This window comes from Liolophura sinensis, chromosome 4, assembly GCF_032854445.1.
Source record: "Liolophura sinensis isolate JHLJ2023 chromosome 4, CUHK_Ljap_v2, whole genome shotgun sequence".
NCBI lineage: Eukaryota > Metazoa > Mollusca > Polyplacophora > Chitonida > Chitonidae > Liolophura > Liolophura sinensis.
The window spans coordinates 24148784-24168465 of record NC_088298.1 but is presented as its reverse complement, the minus strand read 5'-3'; the positions used below and the strand labels follow the sequence as shown (position 1 = coordinate 24168465).

Here is a 19682-nt window from a genome sequence, read left to right as displayed (position 1 = left end):
CAATTAAGTCACAATTTTTTCATTTATTTGATGGGTGTTTTAAGCCGTACTCAAGAATATTTCATTTACATGACGGTGGCCAGCATTATGGTGGAAGGACACTGGGTTTAGGGGAAACTCACTCCTGTATGAAGGAGAGGTACAGAGTTTTGAAAGAGCACTGGCAGTCACAAGCTATGATACATGCGTCATTTAAAAATGACCAGGGACAAAAACAAAACCTTCTGTAACAACAACAACATTGTCTTCCTGCCATAGAGCCTCTCGTCATACAGCTAAAACCTTACCTTCACTGAGTACGACTTGACTTGAATTGCCATTCAGGGTCCGCTTGCTGATATGATACTTTCCAATCTCCGAGTAGTAAATCACCTTATCCATAGGGTCAAAGGCCAGACCTAGAGGTCGGTCAAGGCCTTCTATTGGGGTCATGAGTTCCCCCGGTTGGTTGAGGTTAAGAGAAATGCCGTGGATGATGCCCTGGCGACTGTTAGCATACAGCAGAAACTGTGAGGCATTCGCAGCTGAAATCAGAGAACAGCCATGTCAGTCAGGATTGGTATGTATGTGTGTATGGTGGGGTTTTTATGTTGTACTTAACAATTTTTCAGTCATATGACAACGAAGAGTCAATAGGTGTGTGCAGATATACTCTGCAGCAGGGCGAGTCCATGCCGCCAAAAGTGCTGCCGCTACTGAAGTATCATGCCGAAGACTCCATACATGACAACACAGCTAGTCACATTATTCTGTCACCCGGCCAACCAGTTTCCTTGCCCATAGTCTCTCAGTGCTGAGCACCAAGTGAAGCAAAGGTAGGGTTGGGCAGAAATTTGAAAAATGAGCAGACTGGGTGACGCAAATAAATTACCAATAAACTTATTGATCAGTTAGAGTTGATAATATTTATCAACAGGACTACTAGTAATACCCAGCCATACATAAGGCATGTAAGAAACAAATGTCGGGTCTGGTCAGGCAGTTCATTTGATCTGACCAAGTATTTCCAAAACACTGATCTAATACCTGGAGAAAAATATACTTATTTTGGGCAATCCCAAGATTTGTGCTTTCATGTCAATACAACGTGTATTTTTTCACAAAAATTAAATTTTGTCTTTTAAAAGTTTTTTCCCATGCAACAAAGGTCAGGAAAATAGTATATGTGATTAAGGATTTGGGTCATTAAAAATCTGTTCAGAAAGGGTGGTCACATCCACCCCAAAACTGGAGCAGCCCTGTGCTCAAATAACGGACACATATCGCACAGGTGTGATCTATACCATACATACCCTGGCAAGACACCGTTCATTTCTTCATGGAATTACTAGAAGGTTTCAGGTGAGCTAGTAGTGAGCTAGTCGCCAGACAAAAGGCTACGGTATGAAGAGTAAAACAAGAGCAGCCACGGTAGTGTGACAGTTGGCAAATGGAGCCAAATACAGCCTCTTTTCAAGTTACCTATTCAAGTTAGGGTTTTTTATTCTGACCGTTCCTGTTAATGACAAACAGTAGCAACTTATCACCCCCTAGCACCATAGCTTAATTAAGCAGAATTAAGTAAAAAGAAAAGAAAAGGCAGTGATGTTAATAGCAATGAATTAAGTGCCACTGGACTAGAAATACTGAGCTGTCATCATGCACATTTAATAATAAAGTCATGTTCGCATTTTAGATGGTGTCCGTGTTTTATAATAGAAACGTCTTGGGATCTCGCAGTACACGGGAGTTGGGTGCTAGTTTTCACTTGACGGCCTGTGCGCTTTAACCTTGCAATGGAATGTTTAATGTATTAAGTATCTGTTCCACCGAAATTCTGCATTGAAAATCGTGCTCCCATTTAACTGATCGTAAAAAAACTCAACCTCAAACTTCAAAGGTCACTGTCTGTGAGTGTAGAGGCACAAATGCTGAAATGTGAATGTGACTTGTACACCATAGCATGACCCTGAGAAACACTGGAACAGCCTGGCACTGCACATGTATATGTCAGATAGTCTCCCCTGAATCTTTTGTGTCCTCGCCTCTGACTCACCTTGACACTGTGTCTCGTTCACGATCAGAAATCCCGCCTGGCAGGCACACTTCCTCTGGGATTGATCCCCCACACGGACAGGAAAACACAAGTGTTCACATCCACCGTTGTTCGAACAAGGATTCACAGGAACTACAACAACAACAACAACAAATTTAGATTCCTTGTCATAATTTATTTAGCTTATTTCCACGATCTTTGTGACACATAAATACCTAAGTTTGAAAGAAAATGCTCAGCGGAAATTTTGATCATACTGCACACAGAACGAATTCTTTCATTAAGAATCCTCTGTTTTACTACAACTGGTGTGGTGGTCATCCTGGCAAATAGTGCAGACTTCAATAATACTGCGAAGATTGATAAATGACCGATTTACTTATTTGATAGGTGTTTTACGCCGCTGATAAAAGAATGAATGATTACTGTTCAATGTCACTTAGGCAATACTGCAACAATGTTGTGGTGATAAACTTTTCAAAAAGCCAAATAATTCGGCATATTATAGAGTACTTTTGACTTCATAGTGAAACAATCAGCAACTGTGAAATATACACTGTTTTAGACTCACAGTCATATATGGGTTCAATAATGATGATAATGAAGTTGAGGCATCATCATGTAAATGTAAAAGGTTTTACAAGCTTTCCATCATTATCAAATATTAAAACCTATAATTATAATTACTTAATTCAATTATCATAATTATTCTTATCTTGATATTGATCCCAGCATGTGGATCAAAAGCTTGTGACACTTTTAACATTTACGTGGTGATGCCTTGGCTTTATTTCCCTGATTAAACAAATAAATATTTCATATTCTCATTTTCCCGGTTTCGGTCATGAGTTAAGATTTCAATGACAATAAAAAACTCATTTAAAGCTCCATACCGTCTGGCTGTCGGAGTTTCTGGAAAACGTGAATGGCTGTTGGGCGAGTTAAGTTACGAGCAAGAATATTCGGAGAAAACTTGGCATGCGGATAACGATGAACTCGTAAAATCTCATGGCTATGCTGATTGGCTAGATAGAGGTAGTTCTCGAAGACAGACACACCATACACATGCTCTGCCTACAAGAAAAAATTATATTTCAATTATTATTCAACAATTTAAAAATAAATCTCAATGAAAGCTCATCAAACATTCATCAATTTGGCATGCAAGTTGATGCATTACGGAAAAAGGTGATCTTTGTTACCATGGTGATACATATCCAATACACTACTCAATCTACATGTACCTTGGCTTGAGAAGATGGCATTTAGGAAAATAAACAACTCTTAAAAAAAAACAACAATTTTTATTTCACAAAATTACCATCTGTCCATGGAATACAGTCTTTCTGTTTTTCCCATCATAATCACATCTCTCCACATGATCCAAGTAAGCGTCGGACCAATACAGGTGCTGATTGGTCAGGTCCACGGCCAATCCTCGTGGATGTATAATCTTCTGCGTTATGATTGGCTGGCGGTCAGAGCCATCCATGTTAGCTCGTTCGATTTTAGGATGGTTGCCCCAGTCCGAATAAAACATATACCTACAACAAAAAACGGAAGTTTTAAAAAAAAAAAAATTGGGCCCAACATTTTTTTTAGGAAATTTTTTTGATTGACAATGATTTCCCACATATCTCATCAGAAACTTACATAAAAAATTCCTTTAAAACACTTATTAGATATATCATATTAATGCTGACATTCACTAGAGGGGTTTCACCTTCACAATCTTTTATCACTAAAGGTAAGAACAAAGACTTACTGTACCATGTCAGCTTTCAAATGTGTTAGGCAACTTCTGCGGGATCACATTTACTATAACATGGGCAATGGTATAAAGTTTAAAAAGTTATTTAGTGTAGACAAAAGACGGAGAAAACTGAGGAGCTGAACGTTTGTGAACTTATTAAGTCCCTAAGGGAAAAACGTGGCATCTGTGCCTTGGAACACAGAGAGACTAGTGATCGGAAAATTAATGTCTAACAAATTTTGCCTAACATTTTAAATCACAGGTCACACGATCCAAGAGAACTGTTTTTACCCAGGGCAAACCCATGACCTTTCACAGGTTACTTTTGAAGATATCACCACTAACATATACTTTAACATCCTTATTATTTGTACAGGTCAGCTAAAAACTACGAAAAGAAGTTCTGGGACTGTTTCAAGGCAGACTTGTTGACTGACAGACGTCCCCCACCAGGGCCGGTAGGAGCCTAACCATGATTGTCTTCTCATCCATCACACAGTAAGGCAAATACTCACCCCTTCAGGGGGTCCAGCGCTAAACCTCTTGGTTTGGTAACATTAGTTTCGATAACTGTCAGACAACGTTGTCCAGATTCTGTGCAAACAAACACTCGCGAGTTCCCATGGTCTGTGAAATACCAGTTTCCAGTCAGCCAATCGTAGGCCATCTGGTCAACAGCTGTAGAATAATACGTGAAATGAAGAAATAGTAATTAGCATAAGAATTGAAGAATCAGGAATTTATTGCAACAATGAAATGATCAAGCTGGGCCCACTCATTCAAAAGTGGATTAGCTAATACTTGTATGAAGTCAAATCATATATTTATGGTTTGAAACAAAACTCAGCAACCAAGGCCTCCGTGGCCAAGGGGGGTAGCACGGCACAATGACCCAGACCCCACCCACCAATGCGGTCACTGCGAGTTCAAGTCCAGCTCTCGCTGGCTTATTTTTCCAGCTTCCTCCCACCATAATGCTGGCCGTCATCAGATAAGCGAAATATACGGTATAAAACATCAATCGAATAAATAAACAAAACCCAGCAACCGATACAGATGTACAGAAGCCCAACGAAACAGCAGCTGATTTAGTTCATATTTAATATACTGTTACACAATTATATTTGGGTCAAAGTACAAAACTAAAGACCTGGCTTAAAGTTAAATCTGGTAGTAAATTTTATGACAGTTTTTAACAACAGGGTTCAGAACAGATTGTTCATCTCAATTAAACTTCAACCATCAAATGATGGAAACCGACCATCCCCAGGTTGCTGGAAGACCTTCTCACAAATGGCCGGAGAGGAAGAACATGAGCTGGACAAACCTACAGCGAATGCATTGGTGGGAGGTTCCTGGGTCATTGCGTCGAACTGATAGAGGACTTTCATTGGCTAAAATTTCTGCCTAGGGCAATGAGTCTATGGACTAATCACATGACTAAAATGAACCAATTGTGGTACAGAATTTGACAGAGAGGTAAATTGGATAATTACATTTCTTAAAATACAGAATTTCTGATAGGCTGAACGAATAAACAAAACAAAAAAAGATGCCTAGGGCAACGAGCCTATGGACTAATCACATGACTAAAATGAACCAATTGTGATAGAGAATTTGACAGAGAGGTAAATTGGATAATTACATTTCTTAAAATAGAGAATTTCTGATAGGCTGAATGAATAAACAAAACAAAAAAAGATGCCTAGTGCAACGAGCCTATGGACTAATCACATGACTAAAATGAACCAATTGTGATAGAGAATTTGACAGAGAGGTAAATTGGATAATTACATTTCTTAAAATAGAGAATTTCTGATAGGCTGAATGAATAAACAAAACAAAAAAAGATGAGTTCATTCTTACAATCAACGCTTGACTGGGTTCGTATGGTCCAGGACTCACTGGGGTTATCAACCTTTGCACAGGTCATGTGATGATGGCGCCAGTCGCTCTGTACAGACTCTGTCCTTGATATCTGCAAAATGTCACCAAAACAACACATGGACAATTCAGCAACCTGTTCATGCATATTACGACTAGTTTCTGGTTTCAGGGTTCTAACACTTTTCTCTTCATTAATTTCAAGTCCTTTTTAATGGCTTTTTGGTCTAATTAAATGAGCACTCAAAGGCTTTCTAAGGCTTGCATAGCTTTTAATTTCTCAGTAACAAACGGCCAGATTTACACCTCATTCACTTTAACAGGGGTAGAAACTCAGATAACACTTTCCTGTTTTACTTAATGACATCAATTTGTCATCTCTTTTAAACAGATATGAACTTTGCCAGTTGTATTTCCAATTGGAGACTCGAGGATGAGCTACACAGAAGGCTCAAATGACAGTAGAAAGCATCGTTTTCTTTGGTGACGTTGCAGTGTGTGTGTACTTCAAATACATTCCATCAGCACATATACACCGATAATTGTGACATAATACAGGAAAGAACAAAGAGTTGATAGCTTTGGACCGTCCTGTTACAGGTGGGACGGAATTTTATTTATTTATTTATTTGATTGGTGTTTCACGCCATACTCAAGAATATTTCACTTATACGACGGCGGCCAGCATTAAGGTGGGTGGAAACCGGGCAGAGCCCAGGGGAAACCCACGACCATCTGCAGGTTGCTGCAGACCTTTGACGGAGTTTTACGAATTCCCCATTAGAATAATTGAAGTTGCTCTACTGTAGACACTGGTTAAAGAACTCGTGTCTGAGAAAACAATATACATGTATGTCTTTTTAATACTCTGAGGATATAGATGGCTAATTCTTCAAGGTCATTTTCACTTTCAAGGTCATTTTCACTTTCAATGATTTTCAAGGTTTTTTGTGCCCAAGAATATTTCACTTATACGACGACGACCAGCATTATGGTGGAAGGAAACCGGACAGAGTCCGGGGGAAACCCACAACCATCCACAGGTTGCTCCTGGCCCTGTACAAACTCATAATGGTGGGAGGAAACCCGGCCGGTTGCCGCCAGACCTTCCCACATAACAGAGAGAAACTTGAAATCCTTGAGTCAGAGTACCGCAGTAGCTCATTCTTCATGTGGCAGGTCAGCTATTATGTACATAAATGTAAACCAACCCAGCAAATGGTTTTGTTCCTGTAGTTAAAATCCATGGCTGTGATATCTTTTCCTGACACGGAATACAGTGGTGTCAATGCAGATCCATCCAAGTTTGTCTGCTGGATGCTGAATGTGTTCGTAAACAGTAATGTGCTCCATGAATCTGAAATACAAGGACAAGAATTTTAAATTTTGAAAAAGAATATTTTTTTTTTTTTTTTTGATTTTTTTTATTTGAGAAGTGCCTAAAGCTTTAAAAAATAACGAACTTTTCCAAGCAAACTTTTAATACAAATACAGAAGTGAAACCACCTACCTTTACCTGCCACACAATGTTTTTTTCCGCTTAATGTGTACCCAGATGCACAGGAACAGGTGTGCGACCCCACAGAGTTCTGACACATCTGGTCGCAGTATCCATCGTAGGCACATTCATCGATATCTGGACAAACGATAAACCACAACATGTCAAGAGGGGCAAAGGACAAACCACAACATGTCAAGAGGGGCAAAGGACAAACCACAACGTGTCAAGAGGGGCAAAGGACAAACCACAACATGTCAAGAGGGGCAAAGGACAAACCACAACGTGTCAAGAGGGGCAAAGGACAAACCACAACGTGTCAAGAGGGGCAAAGGACAAACCACAACGTGTCAAGAGGGGCAAAGGACAAACCACAACGTGTCAAGAGGGGCAAAGGACAAACCACAATGTGTCAAGAGGGGCAAAGGACAAACCACGTGTCAAGAGGGGCACACGACAAACCATAATGTGTCAAGAGAAGCAAATGACAAACCATAACGTGTCAAGGAGGGGCAAATGACAAACCACAATGTTCATGGCTTTATAGCCAGGATAATGGCCTTTGAAACGATATCGTCTGTTAGAAAAAAATATTTATTTATTAATTTATTTGACTGGAGTTTTCAAGACGTATCAAGAATACACCACCCAGGATTGTGGTGAGAGGAAACCGGGCTGAGCTCAGGGGAAACCCACAATCATCCGCAGTAAGCATCAGGATGATTCATAATGGCTTATAGCATTTCTATGTTCACTTTATAACACTACCAACTCTAGCAAAATTTGTACAAAATCTTGAACAACTCAGATGTTATTGGGGTCATGGAATACAGTGATTATGGAGGAAGCGTTGTCAGAAAACACAAAATCTCTGCCTCAACCTTTGTTTCTAACAATACTTTAAACACATGCATTTTTTGAATCTAAAGTATGCACAACACGATTCTACACATGAAACTGTTTTATTTTACTGATGAATCCAGTAGTCCCACAAGAGGACATCAGAGATGAGGCTAAGCTAGACTACATGGTTCTCACAAAGGTTAAGCCTGTCTGGGGACGGCAATGATGAAAAGCAGTGACAGAGTCTGTGGCGGAAAGATTCAAGAGACCTTTCCATGACTTACCGATACATGAAGTTCCGTTGGGGGCAAACCCCAGTTCGCAGAAACACAGAGGCCCCTGAAGGCTTTCTTTACACCCGAACTCACACGACAAAATATCACAGCTGGAATTGGACGACCCCTGTTGATGCACTGGAAAACAACAACACCAACATTTCATTCCTCAGTTTTACTTTTCTTCCTCACGTTATATATTTATTTCTGTTATCTTTTTCACAGTATCATAACAAAAGTGATAAAAGTTTTGAACCATTTCTTTGAGTGGGTTTTGATTTGCTGCTTTGTTTATTTACTTATTTATCTGATTGGTGTTTTATGCCGTACTCAAGCATATTTCACTTATACCACCACAGCCAGCATCATGGTGGGAAGGAAACCGGGCAGACCATGTGCAGGTTGCTGCCAGCCCTTCCTATGTACGTCTGCTGCCTTGTTTACATGAGGGTTAACGTTCCTGCAGCAAGCAAAGCAGACATGCTTCTGGTGCCGTCTCACTGAAATATGATTTTCAAAACACCATACACAACACTCCAACCACTGCTGTGAATTCTCTTATCCACGCCAGAGAAAAAATGTAATGGATTCATATCAGAAAAATATTGTTCAATGTTTTTGACAAATCCATTTTTTGGGAAACTCTAAACAGTGTATTACTGACGGAATGCATGTCAGGTTAGCTGCATCATGGAGGAACAACCGTGATAAAATGTGATATCAAAGCAGATAGAAAGATAGTCTGAGAATGCTCTATGTTAGAAGTGAAAAAATTTTGTTTGGCCAGGGAAGGTCCCAAACCAACATCAAAGCACGCTTCATTCAAAAATCTACCCTATTTCTTCTAATTTTTGAAACACCTGGCCTGCTCAGAATTGTAGCACGAATGCTGAGTTTCTTTTTTCTCACATGATTAGACCATCTAATGAACACCATACTCCTATCTTTACTTTACTTTGAGTTTCTTTTTTCTCACATGGTTAGACCATCTAATGAACAACATACTCATATCTTTACTTTGAGTTTCTTTTTTCTCACATGGTTAGACCATCTAATGAACAACATACTCATATCTTTACTCTGAGTTTCTCTTTTCTCACGTGGTTAGACCATCTAATGAACAACATACTCATATCTTTACTCTGAGTTTCTCTTTTCTCACATGGTTAGACCATCTAATGAACAACATACTCATATCTTTACTCTGAGTTTCTCTTTTCTCACATGGTTAGACCATCTAATGAACAACATACTCATATCTTTATTCTGAGTTTCTCTTTTCACACCTGGTTAGACTATCTAATGAACAACATACTCCTATCTTTACTCTGAGTTTCTCTTTTCTCACGTGGTTAGACCATCTAATGAACAACATACTCATATCTTTACTTTAAGTTTCTTTTTTCTCACATGATTAGACTATCTAATGAACAACATACTCATATCTTTACTCTGAGTTTCTCTTTTCTCACATGGTTAGACCATCTAATGAACAACATACTCCTATCTTTACTCTGAGTTTCTCTTTTCTCACGTGGTTAGACCATCTAATGAACAACATACTCATATCTTTACTCTGAGTTTCTTTTTTCTCACATGGTTAGACGATCTAATGAACAACATACTGATATCTTTACTTTAAGTTTCTTTTTTCTCACATGGTTAGATGATCTAATGAACAACATACTCATATCTTTACTTTGAGGGGTTTTTTTCTCGCATGATTAGACCATCTAATGAACAACATACTCATATCTTTACATTGAATTTCTTTTTTCTGACATGATTAGACCATCTAATGAACAACATACTTATATCTTTACTCTGAGTTTCTCTTTTCTCACATGGTTAGACCATCTAATGAACAACATACTGATATCTTTACTTTAAGTTTCTTTTTTCTCACATGGTTAGACTATCTAATGAACAACATACTCATATCTTTACTCTGAGTTTCTCTTTTCTCACATGGTTAGACCATCCAATGAACAACATACTCATATCTTTACTTTGAGTTTCTCTTTTCTCACATGGTTAGACCATCTAATGAACAACATACTCATATCTTTACTTTAAGTTTCTTTTTTCTCACATGGTTAGACGATCTAATGAACAACATACTCATATCTTTACTTTGAATTTCTTTTTTCTGACATGATTAGACCATCTAATGAACAACATACTCATATCTTTACTCTGAGTTTCTCTTTTCTCACATGGTTAGACCATCTAATGAACAACATACTCATATCTTTACTCTGAGTTTCTCTTTTCTCACATGGTTAGACCATCTAATGAACAACATACTCATGTCTTTACTTTAAGTTTCTTTTTTCTCACATGGTTAGACGATCTAATGAACAACATACTCATATCTTTACTTTGAATTTCTTTTTTCTGACATGATTAGACCATCTAATGAACAACATACTCATATCCTTATTCTGAGTTTCTCTTTTCTCACATGGTTAGACCATCTAATGAACAACATACTCATATCTTTACTTTAAGTTTCTTTTTTCTCACGTGGTTAGACGATCTAATGAACAACATACTCATATCTTTACTTTGAGTTTCTCTTTTCTCACGTGGTTAGACCATCTAATGAACAACATACTCATATCTTTACTTTAAGTTTCTTTTTTCTCACATGGTTAGACGATCTAATGAACAACATACTCATATCTTTACTTTGAATTTCTTTTTTCTGACATGATTAGACCATCTAATGAACAACATACTCATATCTTTACTTTTCCAAAAGGCTGGTAAAGAAAAGTTATATTCTACTTTCAACACAATAATATCTGTCTCAAAATTCAGAAGAATTAGGGTAATGCAGTTATCTGCCCTTGTCAAATACGTCCAGGCCTGCAGTATAGCAGGGCTTTCTGTGCTCTATCAAGAATCTCAGGTTCATTCTGCTTGCGGTAAATCGACAGGCAAAAAGCTAAGGAACATCTGTGATTGTAAACTGAAGGCTGTGAAACCATACTGGACAGACATTTTCTGTCCCAAACGCCTTGACAAACTGCCACGGCAATCGCATAAGGTTTTTAAATAGAGTGCGAGGTCAGATGTTAGTTTGGAGCCATTCATGACAGAACAAAATGTCTAGTACAGTCTTGGACTATCAGGCTTACTGACATGCGTACTTACTGCAAATAGCCCCTTCGTCAGCACTATCTTTATCACAGTCAGTAACACCGTTACATATATTTTCTATTGGAATGCATTGTTCTCTGTCCCCGGACATTGGTACATATTGGGTAGACAGTGGAACTCATCCGGTGAACCACCCTGTCAATTAAAACCAAAGCAATGACAATCAACATACAAAGTACCAGTCACATACAAGATACCAGTCACATACAACGTACCAGTCACATACAAGGTACCAGTCACACACAGTGCAATACATTTCAACCCTAACATATGCCGTTTTTTAACAGCATTTTCTTTGACTTCGTGATGATTTATTTATTTCACTTGTGTTTTACGCCATGCTCAAGAAATTTCACTCATACGATGACAGCCAGCATTATGGTGAGAGCTAACCAGGCGGAGCCCGGGGAAACCCACAACCATCCGCACATTGCTGTTAGGCTATACAGCCAAAGAGGAAGTCAGCATGAGCTGGACTCACAGCGACTGCTTTGGTGAGAGGGTCTTTGGTCACTGCGCTGTGCTGCCATGCTAATCCACTCGGCCACGGAGGCCCTGACTACATGTTAAGTGTGGGGCATAAACATCAATTCATCTCAGTCCAAAGTACCAGACAGATAATGGGGGTAACCAAACAAATAATCTTCAGCGGGAAATAAATGTGATTATATACTTCTTTTGGTGGTAAAACTTACATTTACCTAGCAGGATTTCATTTTACCTTCCAAACAAATCTTAAAATATCAAGAAGATAGATAGAACTCTCCGAATCAGACAAAAAGGTGGTCATATGTGAAACTGAAGGTCATACGTGAAACTGAAGGTCATTTTACACTAATTCTTCAATCTTTCCACCTGCCTCTGCCACAAATATTTTGTAACATTCTCAGAACTACGGGGGTGTAGAGAAACAATTGCTCCGTTTTATGAAGCCGGCATATTTAATGGCACAAACAATCCTTTTCATGGTAATTGTACGCATAAATTCCACTGAAAGAAGTGCTGAAGTGGTTGAAAACGATGAAGAATTACAGTACTCCATTAACTAATGCATTTTACAAGATAATTTCATCACTGAAGAAATTTACTTATTTATTGGATTGTTTTTTTTTCAATTATGCCGTACTCGGGAATATTTCACTTATACGAATAGCAGGCAGCATTAGGTTTGGAGGAAACATCATTAAAACAATAGTGAAAATCCGAAAATTGTGATGTTATCCATTTTTCTGCTCAATGTACAAATACATGTCACTGGGTACATGTGTACTAAATGTCATCATTAGTAGCAGACAGGCACAAGCAGGTTAATTATCACCCAGCACACATACATTACAATAAACAACTACCACAGTCTGTATATTAATATATACCAATAAGACACAAAGTGCACAAACTTCACCAATACACCCTGATAATTCCTCAAACACCGACCATCGTAAAGCCACAATTTGCTTGGCTATATATACAATCAAAGTTCAAAACAAACTTAAGAAAGAAAACCATGCAAGTTTCAAAATGCTTGAACATTAATAATTTGTGTCATTATTATTATCATCATCATCATAATAAAGTATTAATGTGTATGTGTGAATCCTGAGTACAGGAAAGGCTGTTACAGCAACAGAGTAATCTCCCTTTGGTTGCACGATGTTGTCATTTCATAAACTCGACAGCCAGCAGATGTAGGAGGAGCAGACAATGCCAAGAACAAACACAAGTGGTATAATTTCTGATAACTGATGATATAAAATAATCCTCCATGTTTACCTTTAAAAAATTTGTTAGAAGTAGGAAAATTATTTCCAATATAATTTTTTTCTAAATTAATATAACTGTCATATTACATGTATAAGACAGTTAAATCAACACACCGGGCCCTTCAGAGAATATCTCACCATGGGACATTATCCTGTTTTCATGCTGTTGAAGCCTAAGAATTTAACAATGCTAATTATGAAATTATACAATATTGCACGTACATGTGTAACCAGAGCTTGTAAAGTGTGTTATACTTGCAATGACACCACATTTAAAGCCCACAAAAGCCAATTTAAGCCAGCTATATTTACACATTTAAAGTCCATGTAAGCCAATTTAAGCCAGCTATGACCTTTTACATATTTAAAGGTCAAAAAAGTCAATTTAAGCCAGCTACACATACATTTGCACATTTAAAGCCAACAAAAATTTTTTTAAGCCAGCTTCATTTACACATTTAAAGAACACAAAAGACAATTTAAGCCAGCTACATGAAGACATTTAAAGAACACAAAAGCCAATTAAGGCCAGCTACATGTAGACAGTTAAAGAACACAAAAGCCAAATTAATCCAGCTACATTTACACATTTAAAGAACACAAAAGCCAATTTAAGCCAGCTACATTTACACATTTAAAGAACGCAACAGACAATTTAAGCCAGCTATATTTTTAAATATGAACAAGGCCATTCAGATAATCATATTTTCTCAACCTTTTTGAATATATATACATAAAATATATGAACTGTTTTACACATTTTAATTTTTGGTCAATAATGTACTGATACAGCAAAGTAATGTTTAAAAAAATTACAGCAAATTCACCTTTCTTTTTTTGATTTCTTTTTTCTTTGTCTATGTTATATATTTTTGAAACATTAAAACACTTGTTTTTTGGAAACAAAAAGTTCAAATGCACGAAACCAGAATTTACAAAAAACACAGCAAATATTTCTACAGTTTGCCACACATTCCAAGATGAACAGTAATAACAAGCATAAAGGTTGGCGAATTACGACATCATAAACTGTAAACCTAGAACTGTAACTCTTCAAACTTTTTCCATGTTTGCAAGGTGTTTACTCAAGCATATTCTGAAGGCATTAATCTGTGTCCTTCTTGTTGCAGGACGGATTTCCGCCTTTCTTTTATCTAGTGCTGCTTCACCGAGACGTCTTACCGAAGGCAAGTAAGCCGCCCTGCCCGAGCCATTATACTGATACGGATCCACTAGTCGTTGCACTATCCCCTTAATGCTAAATGATCTTTTTCAAGGTCTTAGATGTGACCCGACCCAGAATTGACCCTGGATCTACTGCCTCCGAAGAAAATGCTCTACCAATTGTGCTATCGGGGCTGGGAATACATAAATATGAGGACATTTAGCAACATAATCTCTTTTAGCAAAAAAAAAAGTAAAGGAAAATAGTACATGACATGTGGCTCTAAATTTTTATGTTTCGCCAGTGATTCAACAGGCTTCAATTCTAACAAATTTCTAAGCCACTGAAAACTACATTGGTTGCTCGGCAAATTCAGGGTCTCATGTAATGTATAGTTTTATCAGTCTACACGGTCTGCCAGCAATTTACGGAAGGTCCTGGGTTTCCACCGGGCTTTGGCCCGTTTCCTCCGACCATAATGCTGACCGCGGTTGTGTAAGTTAAATAAACTTGAGTAAGGCGTAAAACTCCAATCAAATAAATAAATAAATTATCAGTCTACACAGAGTAATGCGTTTCGAATATGCTTGAATAAACACCTTGCAAACAGGCGGAAAGGCTGAGTAATTCCTCATGTTCTAACCATCTATAAGTCTACAGTTCTGTTCTGCAATTCTCATCAATTATACCAGTGTTTAACACCTGTCAGTGTTTATTCCAGATTTCTACACTTCCAAGCAGACAGTTTTGTGTAACCACACCTGACACTCAGATCATAACAGATTACCTCCCTTTGGTCACACTGGCATGTGATTTCAAACAAACTTCATTTAACATCACCTTTATATTAAACACTCGTCTTGAACAATCAAGAGTCTTTAAAGAGGATAGGCCAGAGAGCTTTGTGAAAAAGTCGTACGAATAAAATCCTCTGTATTTACAAAGAATACCTCAAATCAGTGCCTTTCAGTAAATATTAGATTTGTACCTAAACTAATAAATGTTAAAAATGATGCTAAAGTTTGAAAAAGTAACAAGATGACAAAAAGTTTTTCAAGCTTGTTTGCCAATCTGAATGGTATTACATGCAAAGACTATGCAGATATTCTGCAAATGCTAACTATTTGGGCTACTCTCAGATAACATCGAGGATTTGATTGGATCTGCACTGATGGGTTTCTTGCCAAAAATCTCTGGTAACTAGTCTCTTTAATGCCATCAGAAAATGTTAAAATTGTTGAGATCACAAAACAGTAAGCAGAAGCTGTGTGTATTATACACAGAAAGATGGAGCTGAGCAATACAAACAACATTAGCTGCACAGACAGACAAAGACAGACACACAAACAGACAGACAGACAGACAGACGAGCCAGCTTATGCATAAAAAACACAAACCCCACAATTGTTAGAATGGCCAGTGGCTTGTAATAACACAGCTAGAAATTTGAGATTTTTTTGACAAGTCGCCTAAACAAATTTGATCACAGGTATGGTGCCTATCAGTTTGTCATCTGGACAGGTTATGAAGGTAAATGACTCAAAATTTCACTGGAACACAGAGAGCACTTTTAATGGCAAATCAATTCCATAAACTATTACTTTTACAGCGTAAGATCACATTTTTTCAAAACCTTATCACCCTACCTTCAAACACCCCCCAACTTCCCTCAAAACGCCTTTCTACATTGATTAGAGCTATCAGAGAATCTGGCAAAATGTACAACTGAGTTATGACCCAAATTTGGGTCATTTTTTACCATATATCAGTTCTGGCAAGTACCCTTCCACGTATAAAACAGTTTAGCCATCAAAACCTTATAAATTTTCAAATATTGCATCTGAAGATATAATTCAATTTATCTGAGGTCAATTTGTTAAGGGCTTACAGGACATTCTTGACCATAAAATCGATCTAATTTAAAGGAACAGCATTACATGTTTTTTTCGTTTGGCAAAAATTTAAATGTTTTCAAAATATGATTGACAATTAGTTTAGGGAAATTTTTTCGAGATTATCTCTAAAAATGAAACCACCATTCACCAGTGGTAAAAAATCTGTTGTAAGCGCTGCAAGCAAAAGTGGACTTAAGAACAAATAGTTTTTTTTCATTTGGTTATATCCTTTTCCACCCAATCTATTCAGCGCATGTCCTAACTTTGCCAATGTTCTTTCCCATAAACTGATTTCTGATATTCAATAACAAATTACAGCAATTATTTCTTATGCTGCAAGAGAAAACAAGTTTGATTGGGTCTTCCTATAGATAGTTGACTAATTGTCAAAATAAAACAAAATTTTCATGCCCCAAAAAATTCCTGAACCTTGACAAAAGTACACTGTAAAACTGCAAAAAATATTTCCAATACCATCATTGGTTAAGATTTCATTTGCAGAGTCTAACAAAATGAAATTGTTTGAACTGTCGTTTGATTTTAGTCAAAAGGCACAAATCACATGAAACAAAAGCTGAAATTTGATTTGACTATTCAAATTGATGAGTAATTTGCTAGAACACATGAAAAGATATTTGACTATGAGATTACCTGAAGTTTTTCAACTTCCAGTTCATTTTGCCTGCAATGCTCGAATTGTAAGGCCTACAACCTGAAAAATTCATGCATTTGGCTGGTCTGATCTGGTCTGGATATCAAAGGGAGATAACTTGGATAAAGAGTAGATGAGACACACACACAGAGTAAGACAACTAACACATGTATTATACAGACCTCTGAGTCGTGTCCCTTTGTTTTTCTTATAAGTGATGCCTATTTAATAACATAACAAGACAGTTAAGAGATTAGTACAGGACAGGGGAGTTAACTGTCGACAACAAAAATAAAAAATGCAACATCAGTCATCACGTCTTGTAGCCATGGCAACTGAAATACCTGGAAAATTCTAAAGTTTTCATGTGAGTAAATTATCAAATGAAACAAAACCGAACAAGAGAATAAAATGAAACAACTTCAAATAACAAGCAAATTCATTGTTTCAAACACCATGCAATGTTGAACAAAAAATGTTACCGAAAAAATAGCTTGTATGCCAATGTATAATTTTAGAACTTTCAAATTCAAATGCACTATGGGAAATAATCTCGTGCAGGAATAATACTACAAGCAAATTCGTTATGAACACTTCTCATCCCTAAACCATAATTTTCACTTTAATATCTGATTAACTTTAATTTACAGACTGTCTTATAATAAGAATCATCTACATATTTCTTTATTGAAAGCAAATGGGCAGGTGTCTATTTAATGGAGAGGATTTTCAAGGGAGATCACTCTGGAGGAAATATGCTGGGTTCAGAGCAGGGCTGGGGCATACATGTATTTTAAACATGTGTCAGACATTTGGACAGCATGGAGGGGTGACTTCTCACTTGACATAGGTAGGACTGCTTTTTGGGGGAACACTCTTGGGTGGGGAAGGGGGTGAATGGGAAAAAAAGGCAGGGGCGGGCATGTGGCTATTCCCTACAGAGTAGAGAATGAGGTTACATGTCTCCCTCAGGAGTTCATGACACATACTCCAAACCTATGTGGGTCGGATAAAAGCATGTTCACAAAGGTAAAGGTTGATCCTAGACAGTAACTTGGAAGGGTGTCTGGGTTGTTACTAAGGGGAAAAATAGCAAAAACATATTCATAATTTTATGCAAATCACAAAAAAAAAAAATTTACAAAATGCAATAGTTATTGGGCTACAATCTACTTCATCAAAACAGGTTCATGCAAATTTTCAATCCATTCTTCTATTACTACTAAAAACAACAACAACTAACATTCCGGACAATGCAAACACATCTGCATATTAACCTGGCAAAACCAAATAAAAACCAATGGTGTCAAATAAAAAGCAAAAGCAAAACAATCCAAAAAAAAAAATCATCACACATCCACAGATATGTGGTCCCTTGACTGCCCTCTCACTATCTCTCTACCTAATACCCCCTCCCCACCTCCTCCCACCCACAAACACATACACACACGCATCCTGCTAACAGAGTTGTGGCTCCTCGATAGCCCTCTTTCTACCTCTTTACCTGATGCCCCCCCTCCCCCCCGTACACACACACACCCTCACATATCCACACACATCCTACTCCACACTACCTCTCTACCTGACCCCCCCCCACACCCTCACATACGCACACACATCCTACTAACAGAGATGTAGCCCCTTAACAGCCCTCTCACTACCTCTCTACCTAATCCCCCCCCTCCCCCCCCCCACACACATACACACTACCTCTGTACCTGATACCCCCACACCCGTCCTAACAGAGTTACGGCCCCTTGACACCCCCCTCCCTCCCACCCCCAAACACACATCCTCCTAACAGAGTTGTGGCCCCTTCATAGCCCTCTCACTACCTCTCTACCAGACACCCCCACCCCTATCCCCACTCTACTTAAGGGCTGTGCTCCCTTAACAGCCCCTACACTACCTCTCTACCTCTCCCTCGACTCCACCCTTGTCCTACTCACAGAGCTGTGGGTCCTCATCGGAGCCATCCTCACAGTCTTCCTCTTGGTCACACTTCCACCCCTCAGGGATACACACAGCCAGGTGCTTACACTGGAACTTACCAACCTCACAGGTGGGCGGAGCTGAAACATACAAATAAAACCCAACAGGTAAGAGCATCATCCATACATATTCACAACATAATAAAACACCTACCTCAGATACATTAAAACCAGATCAGTGACGACAATGTGATACTAAAAGGGTGAGATTTTACAGTACGTGCTAGACTGAATACACATCTCGCATGGAAGGGCCTTTTAAAATGTTACTTTTCGGGGTGAAATTTACAATTTTTCACCAGAATATCATCTCATGTTCCGAACAACTAAAACTTCAAAACAACTTTCTAAAACCAATAGAACTCTCAGAATCAGGAAAAATGGTAATTTTAATCATGGATGAAATTTATGGTCATTCAGGGTTATGTATGGTATATATGTATGGTATATATGTATGGTATATATGTATGGTATATAGGTATGGTATATATGTATGGTATATATGTATGGTATGTATATATGGTATATATGTATGGTATATATGTATGATATATATGTATGGTATATATGTATGATATATATGTATGGTATATATGTATGGTATATATGTATGATATATATGTATGGTATATATTTATGGTATATATGTATGATAAATATGTATGGTATATATGTATGGTATATATTTATGGTATATATGTATGGTATATATTTATGGTATATATGTATGGTATATATGTATGATAAATATGTATGGTATATATGT

General features: G+C 37.8%; 1 protein-coding gene across 1 annotated transcript in view; it reads right to left on the bottom strand.

Annotated features, from left to right (window-relative positions):
• The window catches only part of LOC135464538 (low-density lipoprotein receptor-related protein 1-like), a 187374-nt gene that overhangs the window by 90543 nt on the left and 77149 nt on the right, over positions 1–19682 (bottom strand). Inside the window, 13 exon segments of the mRNA XM_064741962.1 lie at positions 288–524; positions 2036–2167; positions 2929–3109; positions 3357–3579; positions 4304–4466; positions 5655–5766; positions 6884–7029; positions 7183–7308; positions 8298–8426; positions 11448–11529; positions 11532–11588; positions 17091–17146; positions 18875–18997. Coding sequence (XP_064598032.1) covers positions 288–524; positions 2036–2167; positions 2929–3109; positions 3357–3579; positions 4304–4466; positions 5655–5766; positions 6884–7029; positions 7183–7308; positions 8298–8426; positions 11448–11529; positions 11532–11588; positions 17091–17146; positions 18875–18997 — 1767 coding nt within the window.